Source organism: Halichoerus grypus, chromosome 9, assembly GCF_964656455.1.
Source record: "Halichoerus grypus chromosome 9, mHalGry1.hap1.1, whole genome shotgun sequence".
NCBI classification, from domain to species: Eukaryota; Metazoa; Chordata; class Mammalia; order Carnivora; family Phocidae; genus Halichoerus; species Halichoerus grypus.
This window is the reverse complement of record NC_135720.1, coordinates 50871512-50884334: the sequence shown is the minus strand read 5'-3', so window position 1 is coordinate 50884334 and position 12823 is coordinate 50871512. Positions and strand designations below refer to the sequence as shown.

The following is a 12823-nucleotide window of genomic DNA, read 5'->3' as shown; positions in this document are numbered from 1 at the left end:
GGCCCTCTGATTACACTTGAGTCAATGTGTAGAAACTGCCTGGGTACTCGCTATCACATTTATAATATAAATGAGGTTAAGGCCTTCATTCTCTACCTTGACGATCTTTTATATTAAGAACCATGTAAGATGTTTCTCTCATTTAAAATTTTAATTCTAATTTCTCTCATTTTGTTTTTCCTGAGGAATGTCTTATCTTTTCACAGACAGTGTGAATTTTATATAACTGGTCACATTTCCCCTTCTACTTTGGCTCATCAAACTCAGAACCAAATTTATGCTTCAAATGTAGGAAGCATTTGGAGGCTAGTGGCCTAACATCTGTATTCTTGTTCCACCAGGGGTTAATTTCCTATACAATCTATGTTTTCCATGGCTCGGGCTTTATATTTGGTTTTAGTTAATTGTTTGAGGACTTTTCTTCTCTCCCTTATACACATGTTCACATGTGTGACATTCTCAAGGTCCATGCAGGGATTTTGACTGGCCTCCAACCACGGCCTGTGGTGGGCTGCAGATTACACCATGCTCAGCACCGCAACACCTCCTCTCTCTCACAGCTAACCCTAACACACTCCCAGGCGCCAGCACCTGAGCTGAGAATCATCTCCTTTACTTTGAGCTGTCAAACCATTTGGGGAATCAGGCAGGTATGAATATAAAAGCTTATCATTAATTTTCATATCAACCAGCAGACCTGCCCTCCCTGAATTCTTATCATACCCCCATGAGGCAGTTATTATTTTTGTAAAGAGGAAATCGAGTCTCCTAAATGTCATCTACCACGTGCTGTTGATAAAGGAGAGATTGGGAACAGGACCCAAGCTTGATTCTTAATCAACCTAGTAATGTTTTTTAACATTCATATGTCCAACTCATTTGCTCCTTCTTTCATTTTATTTAACTGGCAAACTTATCAGGTGTCTATTAGGTACCATATATTGTGTTAGTTGATATTTATATGAGCAAGACATGGCTCTTGCCTTCAAATAAGGCAGAGTCCAGAAGGAAAATGGACAAGTACAATATATAAGATAATACGATAGAAGACAGCAACATGAATGGTCATCAGAGAAGTATTTAACTCTCCTGTGGTAAGGTATAGGGGACAAGGAGGAAGAGAAAAGGAGAGGAAGAGGGAGAGAGAAAAGGAGAAAGTGAGAGAGAGAAAGAATGAGTTAGTTAATATGTGTGTTGGTGTGGAAGGGGTGGTCATCAGGGAAACAGATGATGTCTGAACTGACTTTCAAAGGATAACTATGTTGAAGACTGTTGAAGAGACAGAGAGATATTTCCTGTGGATGGAACTGCAGGTGCAGAAATACAGAGGTATCAGAAAGTATAACTCAGTAGTCCCTATGGTTGATATATAAGTTATTATTTCCTTAACTACTTAATATATATTTTTAAGATTTTATTTATTTATTTGAGAGAGAGAGAGAAGCAGACTCCCCACTCAGTGCAGAGCCCAACTTGGGGCTCGATCCCAAGACCCTGAAATCATGACCTGAGCCGAAGGCAGACACTTAACCAACTGAGCCACCCAGGCATCTCATTAATATTCTTGAAGACATTCCTTGAATTCCACTACTATCAAAAAGAATGGTAACTATAGTTACAAAACAACTAATATTCTTACCTTAATATTGATTATAACATCAGGTTTCAAATTTAAATTTTTAATTAATTCTATTTGCTGCAAAGTAGTCATGGCATCCTGTGAAAGTGATGGTAGTTCAGTGATAATATAACCTGTTGAGTAAAATATAATTTTTAGAGTTTTATAATGTTATCAATATATGAGAGCATTGATTTGTTATTACTTTATAAAATGTCATTTGCTTATTGATGAATATTAATGTAGATCTTAAAATCTGTCAAATATTTTTAATAGTTAAGTTTACTGCCACATGAAGCATAACAGTGAATAATGTTTTTCTGATCATAAATAAAATCACTGAGCTAGGAGGAGACATCTTTAAAAATTCCAAATCAATTTATTTTAAGCACATGAGGTGTCTAGGGAAGGAAATTCCATGCTAATAATTCTTTGAGCATTAGGAAAGCCGTAAAGGTATATTATAGGGGGTGTATAGTATATTATTTTCTTTCTAAAGCTAATGTTTTATAATAGAATATGTACATACATAATGTTTATATATAAAACACCCATGTTCTCCCCATACAGTTTAAAAAACAGAACATTATCAATATGATTTTGGCTTAGCACATTGGCTTGCATCCCCACCCAAAAACCTAAATCTTATCATTGAAATTCATCCCATTTGTCATCATCACATTAATTTCTTTAATATATTTCTTTGATTATGTCACTCTCTTGCTTGAGAAAATTTTCTCTTATTAATAAAGTCTCAGTTCCCTCAGAATTAAGGACTTCAATTTTTCTGCTATTTTTAATAGGACCTTTTTTCTTGAAAGAACTGACAAATTACGGTTATTCAGTTTTGGATATTTGGCAGACATTTTATAAAAAGTGAGTGGAGTGAGCTGGTCACTTCAAGGACAACCACTGAATAGTATTTGTTGCCAATAATAAAATTCAAGCAAAAATTCAAATTTTAGAAAATGTTTATCTACTGCCATAAGCTTAACAACTTCCCAATTTTTAAAACTTTTCTTGATGACATTGGTGGTGAAATTAATAAAAGTGATTTTTTGACAGTGTATAATGAAAAGTGTCAACATTTGGAAAACTTAGCACAACTTAGTCAGTATTTTCCAAAATAACTACTGCATGGTGCCTGCAAATCATGCATGGGTCAAAGACCCAGTCCAAATTCAAGATAGACAAATGGATTTTAATTAACAGAGTTTGAAAAGTTCTTGATGTGGTTTCAGATTCTATAATGCAAATAACCTTTAAGAAAGTCCTCCTTGGTGAGTTTTAATGTAGGATCAAGGATAGTCACAATTATTCTAAAGGCTATTAAAATATACTTTCCCTTTCTAACTACATATCTGTGTGAAGCTGGATTTTCCTCATATATTTCAATAAAAACAATATATTGCAACAGATTGAGCAGAAGGAGATACGAGAATCCAGTTGGGTCTTCTCTTAAGCCAGATATTAAAGAGATTTGCAAAAATAAAATTATTTTTTAATAAAATATGCTATTAATGTGAACATGTGATGGTTTTGTTATATTTTTAAACAAATATTTTAAATATTTCTTAGTTCTAATTTCTAATATGATGATATCTAATATATGATAGACATAACCCAAGTAAGCAAAAGCTCTTTTGGGGCCTCAACAATTTTTATAAGTATATAGGAGTCTTCAGACTAAAAAGTTTGAGAACTGCTATCCTATGCAATGTCTAGAATAGTATGATTAAAAAAGGTATTAAGCATCTGTTGATAGATGAGTAAATGAATGTGCCTAATAAGCCAATCTCAAAATCCTCTTAAGAACATGCTTATCACATGCTTATTATTTTTAGTTTTTTAGTTTACAAAAGCAGACCAACAACTACCATAGTAATCCAAAATCTCATCAAATCCTTAGGCATTTCTCCTAAGATATTTGAAACACTTCACTTTCTGCTAACAATGTGTTGGATGCTATCCAGAGAAGCAATCCTAAGTAGTTATAACTTCAAAAGGCAAAAAGGAAGACCTATTTTCTTTGGTTTTGGGAATGTGAGCTATAATCATGATTCTCTCCTGTCTTGCTATAATCTTTAGTTTACAACTCAGCTTACTCATTTGCTTTTGCTGTTGTGTCTCAAAGATTTTGAAGTAGTGGTGATATCCTAAGGCATCCGTTCTATTCAAGGTTCCTTAAGTGAACCCAACACCCCCGGCAAAAATTTAGCCACTGCATGCATTGGCACTGTCTCGGGAACTGGGCCAGACCTTCCTCTACTTGCCACCCCTGCTGCTCTAGCTTTTTGTTTCCCTGGCTTCCTACTTCCCTAGTTCGGTTTGGAGCCTGTTGTTAAATTATTCTCCATTTGATTAACAACCTTATTGGAAACTTGTCAAGACTTTGGGACAGGATGGCTGGCATTAACCCCCTGGTCTGACACATTTTAAGGGTGAGTACTGTGGTGAGGGGGCCTAGCCCTAGACTGAACTCAACCCTTGCCCAGCTCAGCCCTCCTGATTTGACATTTCCAGAGACCATCAGTCTCCAGAGTTCATGCCTTCCCCTTCCAAGCAACAGGGGATTACACAATACCTCCCCTTCATTCCCTGTGCTGGCAGCACTGCCCACCATCTGTGTATTACAAGGGATGACAGAAGGATGTTTGGCTCTCTGTGTGCACCCTGTAGATTACTGCAATCACTGCTACTACCTGGACAGCTTATCAGGCATTTCAAGTACAACTGTTTGTAGGTATCATAAACCTCAGGCATACATGTATATTGGAATGAGTTTAAAACTTGGTCTCTTTCCTAGTGGAAGCAGCAGAAGAGTGGGTTGTTTCCATGGGGTCTGGTTCTCACCTGATAGGCCAATATTTGGGCTGCCTGAATTTTCTGAGTGACAAGTTTTAGGGCCTTACTCATTGAGAGGTGGCCAGTATCATCACACCCAGACCCTAGGAATGTATCTATGGAAGAGATGTGGGAGAGTGGAAGAGCTTAGTTCTCTAGACTCAACTGTGGATACTCACAAGGATACTTCTTTGTAGACGTATCAGAGCTGCCAAGCCCACTGCCAATCTCTCTAACCCCAGAGACATGTGTGAATACGGAAGCAGAGATGAGGACTTCCCCTCTCTGTCCCATATCTCCTTGACACCATTATCAAGCCCCTACCCTCAATGCTGAAGATGGAATGGTAGACCTCCTGCCACTCCTTGCTGTGAGGCTTTGTATGTACTATCATTGGCAGAGTAGACATGCTGCAGGCTAGTATTCAGCCTGCACCACCCTCACCAGGGAAAACTTAAATACTGTCCATTTGACTACCCAGGGGTAACTACTTGGCCCATGCCATCACTTTGCCCCCACTTCCTGGTACAGCGGAATGAATTCCTATTTCCACAAAACTGAAGATGGCATGCTACTGCTTTCAGATTGAAGTGATGAGAGATTCAGAAATATCAGGTAGCTTATGTCCATCCAGTCCTAATATGTACCTGACCTCATGCCAGCCTGATTTGAGAGGACACACTGGTGACCAGTGACTTACAAGACTATCCACAATGTGATACGCTGGGGGCAGGGAATGCCCAGACTAGGGCTGTCCATCATTACTGGAGAAAGTGAGTTTTTTGGAATCTAGAAACAGGAAGCAGAGAGGGGCTTCTCAGGATGCCCAGGCATTGGCTCTACCTTTTTCTCCTGGGTAAAGATGCAGTTCATGGAAGCTGATTTTGGCCAAAAGCCAACACAGCATGACAGGTTGTGAATGAAAGGATTGTAATTACAGATTGTGTAAGTTATTTCTAAATAGTGATACAAAGTTTCAACCGTAAAAAGGCTCTGGTACAGAAAAAAATTAAGATTGAATTTGGCAATATTCTGTTGTGCAGTGTGCCCAGCAGCACACATCTGTCTTTAGGGATTTTAGAGTCATCAATTACCCAGCCTCACCCAGACCGGACCCAAGTTAATATCCTGTTTTGAAAGCTCATCACTTCCAATTTTGCTTCTACCATCCACCAGGCTGGTGAGTAGGACCAAACATCAGAAAGACTCCTTGCCGAGCAAAGACTTTTAAACTGCATTTAGCAGGGTGCTAGGTTCCATAGAAATTCCTTTGAGAATGCTATAGAATAGGTGAAGGGAATTTGGGCAGAAGGGGTTCTAGGTCCCGTCCCACTATAGCCTTTAAATAAGCCCAGTTGTGCATGCCTAAAACACAGCCATGCAATTGCATGCTAATAGTGTGGCCCTCAGACTCAAGAAATCATTTATACTGCTTTTCCTCTGCCAGCTCCCAGAACAAGCACCAGTGTACAGCAAGTCTAGGGGAAAGAGGAATACATTAAATGATACAAGGGGATGCCAGTCAGCAAAATCCAAAATGCAGGAAATTCTTAAACACAAATAACTTGTTTTTTCAACAAAGAGAACACAAGACGATAGAAGGAGGTAGAGGGAACTTACAGATTAAAAGGGACTTGAGACATACCAGTCAATTGCTATATGTGAAACCTGGTTGGATCCTTCCAAAAAAACCCAAAAAAACAAAAAACAAACAACAACAACACACACACAAACAAAACAACCCCCCCCAAAAAACAAAACAAAACAAAAAAACCAAAACCCAAAGATCAGCTAGAAAAAAAAAATAAACAAGGCAAATAATGAAATCTGACCACGGAATGGTCAGTAGATGATTTACTATTAATTTAGTAGGTATGATAATGTAATGTGATACTAGGTTTAAAAATAGTCCTTATCTTTTTGAGATATATACTAAAACATTTACAGATGAACTGATATGATATGAATTAGCTTCAAAATAAAGTAGGTTGGGGGAGGGATGTGGGCAGGAGTTCACATAAAACAACATTAGACAGGAGCTGTCACTGAAGCTGGGTGAGGGACACATGGGGGGAGTTTTATATCACTTTCTTTACTTTTGTTTGAAATCTTCCACAAGAAGTTAAAAAGATTCCTGAACATCATGAATGGCATAGCTGAGTGGGTTTATTTTTTCATTATTTTTTCTCTTTTTGCCAATATTCATCATTTATACCATCTTTTTGTGGGTAAATTACTCTAATTTTTATAAGAGGTAAGGGGAGACGAAGTATAAACAAGAAGATATTTGCCTGCCTTTCTGTATACATGCTTCAGTTTCTTTCTTCTTCTTCTTTTTTTAAAGATTTTATTTATTTGACAGAGAGAGACACAATGAGAGAGGGAACACAAGCAGGGGGAGTGGGAGAGGGAGAAGCAGGCTTCCCGCTGAGCGGGGAGCCCGATGTGAAGGCAGACGCTTAATGACTGAGCCACCCCATGCTTCAGTTTCAATCACTTCGCTTTTGGAGGTCATTTATTGACCTATGTTGGAATTCTGTCATCGTCTTTTTTACCTTTTTACTCATTTAACCGCCCACATTCTGGATATTTTCCCAAGCTCATCTTCTTTATCACTGATCAATAGATAGACTGATGTGTAGACAAAGTGTATATACATATATATATACACACACATATATATATATATATACACACACACACAACATATATAATGGAGAGATGATATTTATCTATATGTGGATGGATAGATGTAGTTTGTTCTATATATCATCTATATGTAGAGAAATCTTTCTACCTATAGATATGATACAGTGCAAACTACAGACATAGTTTGCAGTGATGTCTGCTTTTGCTACTTCCATTATTGATTTGCTTTGGCAATCATGGTTTTTACTTTACTGCATTTTATTTTTATCCCTATATTCTTAATAGTCACAATGTCCTCTCTTAACTTACTAAGGATACAAAGCAGCTTGCTAAGTTTTTCTTCTTTCATTCAATAAATCTATTTCAGGTGGATGATTTTCTCCCCAGCACATCTTTCTTCCTCTTCTTTCTTTTGCAAATGTCATAGGGTTTGCTCTTTTCTATTTGGTCATTCTGGAGCTTCAGTAGCCTTTGTCTTGAGAAATTAGGCCCCAAACCCCTGCTCAGCATCTGCTTGAGTGCAGGGAGATTTCTTGGGTCCAGAGTCAGAGGGTAGACTGGGTGAACAGACTGAAGCCTGCCAATATCTGCAGCCAGAGGGTAAGCTGGTGCCATTCAAGAAATTCCTGCCTTATAAGTGTGGATTGACGCAGAGAAGACTAGCCACGGACAGGACTCAGTAATAAAACGCGGAGTGAATGAGAAAGCAGTCAGCAGAGATTGTCAGCACTGTGAGAAGGACCACGGCAGAGTGTTGATGCTTTTGCTGGATAATACAGTGCTCAAAGAAGATTGAACCATTTAAATTTATTTATTTATTTACAAATGTAGAATCTGAAGAATAAAAGGAAGTAAACAAGCAAATAAAAATATCTAAGCTGCTTAACTGAATTCAGGCTCTGGAATTCCCGCATCAGGGCAAAGGAAAGAGCAACTCCGGAAATTATGTGTGCCTCAGCTAAAGCACAAGTTTTAAGGCTGCTTTGATAGCCACCGATTTATAAAAATAAACATACCAAAGTGAGAAACTTCCGGGGAGTTGAGCTTCTCCAACATTAGCTTTATGACAAGTTCATCTGGAATGCTTTGACCACTGAGCAGTATTGATTGCAACTAAGAACCAAAAAAGATAGTGTATATTAGTGTATATATATCTGTGACACAGAGCTTATTTTTTTTTAAATCATAATAATTTTGAAACTTAGATTTACCATAACTCCTGTTTCAGTTTCCCTGGCAATCTGTTCTTCCAAAATCGGTAAAACTAAAATATGAATTCAAAATATTAGCACAAACTGCTATTAGAATTGCCAAATTAAGAAACATATTTGTTTTATAATGGTAACAAAGATTAATATTTGCATATCACTTTAAGAGTTTACAAAACATATTTATACACACATTATGTCGTTTAAGCCTAACCAAAGCATGAGGCAGCAGAATGTATTCCACAGAGAACTTGTCTCTGCCACTCGCTAGCTAAAAGATCTTGAGGAAGCTAACTACTTAAATACCTCTGGGCCTTGCATGCTCATGCCCTGTATAGTATGCAAGAGAATGTGAGCATGAAATGACATTGCGTACGCGACAGTGACTGGGAAATTGTAAAGTGTCACTCAAAAGTATACACTAAGTATTATTAGTCCAGATACTTTTATAACCACAGAGTTATATCCAGAGCTCACTAATTTTGCACTCTGATTATATAAAAGGAAAGTATGTGTCAAGAAATGTAAAAATAGATAAACACTGATTAGAAAAAGGGGGCCTGAGGCTGGAATTCCAATGATTTGTTTCTTTTTAAGAGGAAATATTCCATCCCTTATGGAAGACATCCTGGGACAGAAATGACAGGGGCAAGACCTACGGGAGGACTCAGGAACTGAATTATGTCCCTCGCTGCTAGTAATCTATGATTGGTCTCCCCAAAATTGTACCAGATTGCAATTTCACTAACAGCACATGGAATCCTCATTTCATAACATTCTTGCCAAAAATGATTATAGAAACTTTAAAGATTCTTTGTCAATTTGATAGGTAAATATGGATCAGTGTTATTTTAATTAGCATTTCTTCGAATAACAATTTCTTTGAATAATGACTTTTTTCTTACATTTGTCTATTTTTTTATTTCTACTTTTATGAATTGCCAATTCATTCTTTTGCTTATTTTTCTATTAGGACAAAAATAGTTTTATTGATTAAAAGAATACTTTATATAAAGTTAGTAGTCCTCATATACTGCAAAGAATGCAAAGCAAAATAATAAAAAATAAAATTTATCATTGAAAATAATCAAGTCTTGGGGCACCTGGGTGGCTCAGTAGGTTAAGCATCTGCCTTCGGCTCAGGTCATGATCCCAGGACCCCGGGATTGAGCCCCGCATCCAGCTCCCTGCTCAGTGGGGAACCTGGTTCTCCCTCTCCCTCTGCCCTTCCCCGCTCCCGCCTTGAGCTCTCTCTCTCTCTCAAATAAATAAAATCTTAAAAAAAAATAATTAAGTCTTAAAAAATGCTCTCAAGAACAGCTGTGAGAGTTTCTTCTCTTTTCATCTTTCATAGGGAGATTCCCAAAACACACATGTCCCCAGTAGTTCTAAATGAGGGGATTAGAGAATTGGAGGCAGTAGAATGAAGTCAAAGACATTTCATAAACCCTCCTAACTTCTATGAACAAAACTAGGACTAACTGAAAGGCAAAAATATGCCTGATGCTATTTTGAAGATAACATTCACTAGGTTGGTAGTGATGTGTGATAAAGTAATTATAGCGAAATGTTAATCACAGAATCCAGATGATATATTCTTCACATTTTATAAAGTTTTTATAATAAAATATTGGGAGGAAAGAGTAAAATTTACCTTCTACACGAATACATCTCCATGCCTGTGTTATTTGATGAGCTAAAGTTGTCTTCCCAACCCCCTTAAAAAGAAAGATGTTATTTAAAACCCACAGGCATTTGCCAGTGAAACAGATATTCTCATTTTAAGAGACTCTATTGATGGTTACAATACATGAATATTATCAAGTAAATTTTTTGTCCACAAAATAAATGAACAGCAGACTCTAGATATTTATAGCTTAATTTTTCTCTATTCATTGTCACATTTGCCACATTTTTGAAGTGATTTAAATAACATTTTTTAAATTAAGAAAATAGCCCTGAAACCAGGCAGGTACTGTCCTCTTTTGATTGTCAAATTTTGTAACTTGAATACGTATCATTGTGATTATATTGAAATCCATCACTTTATCTCTTTTCTAAAGTTTTTAGTCATGAATGTTTTGACAGACTTCCACTTAGTAACTTCCAAGAACAAAAAATTCTTACTTAATGGACATCTTTGAAAAGTATCATATTTTCAAGACAAAAGATTACTTTAATGTAGTAATATTTGCACCTGATTGCTCTCACTGTTGACTTTTATTTTGAACATTTTTTAATTCAAATTCAATTAATTAACATATAATGTATTTTTTGTTTCAGGGGTACAGGTCTGTGATTCATCAGTCTTATATAATACGCAGTGCTCATTATATCACATGCCCTCCTTAATGTCCATCACTCAGTTACCCCATCCCCCCACCCCCCTCCCCTCCAGCAACCCTAAGTTTGTTTCCTATGATTAAGAGTCTCTTATGGGGGGCGCCTGGGTGGCTCAGTTGGTTAAGCGACTGCCTTCGGCTCAGGTCATGATCCTGCAGTCCCTGGATCGAGTCCCGCATCGGGCTCCCTGCTCGGCAGGGAGCCTGCTTCTCCCTCTGACCCTCCCCCCGTCATGTGCTCTCTCTCTCTCATTCTCTCTGTCTCAAATAAATAAATAAAATCTTTAAAAAAAAAAAAAAGAGTCTCTTATGGTTTGTCTCCCTCTCTGGTTTCGTCTTGTTTTATTTTTTCAACTCTTCCTCTATGATCCTCTGTTTTGTTTCTTAAATTCCACATATCAGTGAGATCATATGATAATTGTCTTTCTCTGACTGACTTATTTTGCTTAGCATAATACCCTCTAGTTCCATCCATGTTCACTGTTGACTTTTAAAACTCTATTATATGTTAAGAAACATAATGAAAGTTACTGGAACCATTTCTTGGTACCTGTCCCAGGGTCCATATAAAATTAAATCGAGGGTGGGATCCAGCTCTTAGTCTCTGCTGTTCTGGAGAGGATCTTTAATTCACCAGCTCAGGCTCTCTAATGCTAACTACCAACTAGTTCAATGGCTGAAAATACCCCTCATTTAGAGGTCCTTACTAGAAATGCCTAGAAAAGCAGGCTATCTTATATCATCCATTTTTGGTTTCTTTTTATTTTGTAGAAAGACAATACATAGGTCTGCGAACACACTGTGGGCAAAGGTGAGGCACATTGCCTCTCAGTAGCTTCAGATATTAATGGGAGAGCCCCAGTTTGTCTCTATAGTGTCCTTTCTTCACATACCCAGGGAACCTCATAACAAATTTCACAGAAAGTTTTATAAGCAAATTATGTTTGGAATAACCTTGGATCATAGACTACTAACAATTGTCATGGTGCAATGCTTTGATGAGTTCTATTTCTTCGTAATATAAAAACAAAGATAAGTACAATGTAGGTTCCTTTTCAATTATAGTGTACAAGACAAGATAAAGTTAGGAACTTACAACCAATATTATATCAGTTTTTAAGTCATACAATGAAAGCCTAACACTCGAAAAAATTAGCACATTATGTGGTTTTCTTTCTTGTATGGTAACATAATATTATGACTTTAAAAATAAAAATTATAGTAAATAATAAGTTAGAAAAGATAACTTACTGGTTTCCCAAATATAACAAAGCAAACAGGTTTAGACAGCAAAAAGTTATATTCAGCTTCATCTTCATTAAATATATCCGCAAAAGGATGCTCTTCTGTCTTCTCTTGAGAATTCATAATATAAACTACTACAATAAGAAAGAGTAAAATTGTTAGTGACTAATTTAGCTGGAAGAAGCCGGTAGGTGAAGGAGAATGAGAATATCCTGAGAATTTACTTAGCCTAGAAGCCATTCCACATCACTAAATACAAAGATTTTGCCGATATTCACAAATAAGTTAAACTTATCTATTAAAACAATAATAGGCTCTTAGTTTGAGACAAAAAGCAAAATGAGCTATATGTTGTACAAAAGACAGCTAAAACGAAGTGTTTCTGCAAGATTAAGATAAAAATACATATATACATACATAAACATATATGTTATGATGTGTGTATTCGATTAAAGATCAAATTAAATATGCTATATATATACATACACATATATGTTATACAGACACATATATATGTGTGTATGTGCACATGTGTAGGGACTGACTACTAATGGCTCTAACAGAAATCTGAATGGAAATTAGAAAATATGTAAAACTGAAAAAAAATGAACATACATAACAAAACTTAGAAGATGTAGCTAAAGTAATATTTAGAAACCTTAAATATTTACATTAGAACCAAAGAAACTCTGAAAAGTACATGAGATAAGCTCAGCACTTTTAAGATGTTGGGGGAAAAAACAGGAAAAATAGAAAAATATATCTTAAAAGTTAATAAAATAGAAAACAAACATATATAGAGAGGGTCACCAAAGCTAAATAGTGGTATTTGAAAAAAAAGTATAAATAGAAAACTATCAAGATTGATCAAGAAGATAGAAGGCACAATTAAACAATTTTAGAAGTGTGGTTTCTTA

At 36.5% G+C, this 12823-nt stretch overlaps 1 protein-coding gene across 1 annotated transcript in view; it reads right to left on the bottom strand.

The window, feature by feature from the left end:
* The window catches only part of AK9 (adenylate kinase 9), a 133318-nt gene that overhangs the window by 112417 nt on the left and 8078 nt on the right, over positions 1 to 12823 (bottom strand). The window contains exons 2-6 of the mRNA XM_078055862.1: positions 11913 to 12040; positions 9974 to 10037; positions 8323 to 8375; positions 8128 to 8224; positions 1640 to 1752 (exon numbers count right to left, since the gene is read on the bottom strand). Of these exons, the coding sequence (XP_077911988.1) occupies positions 1640 to 1752; positions 8128 to 8224; positions 8323 to 8375; positions 9974 to 10037; positions 11913 to 12029 (444 nt within the window). The 5' untranslated portion in view covers positions 12030 to 12040. The remainder of the gene's footprint in view (positions 1 to 1639; positions 1753 to 8127; positions 8225 to 8322; positions 8376 to 9973; positions 10038 to 11912; positions 12041 to 12823) is intronic.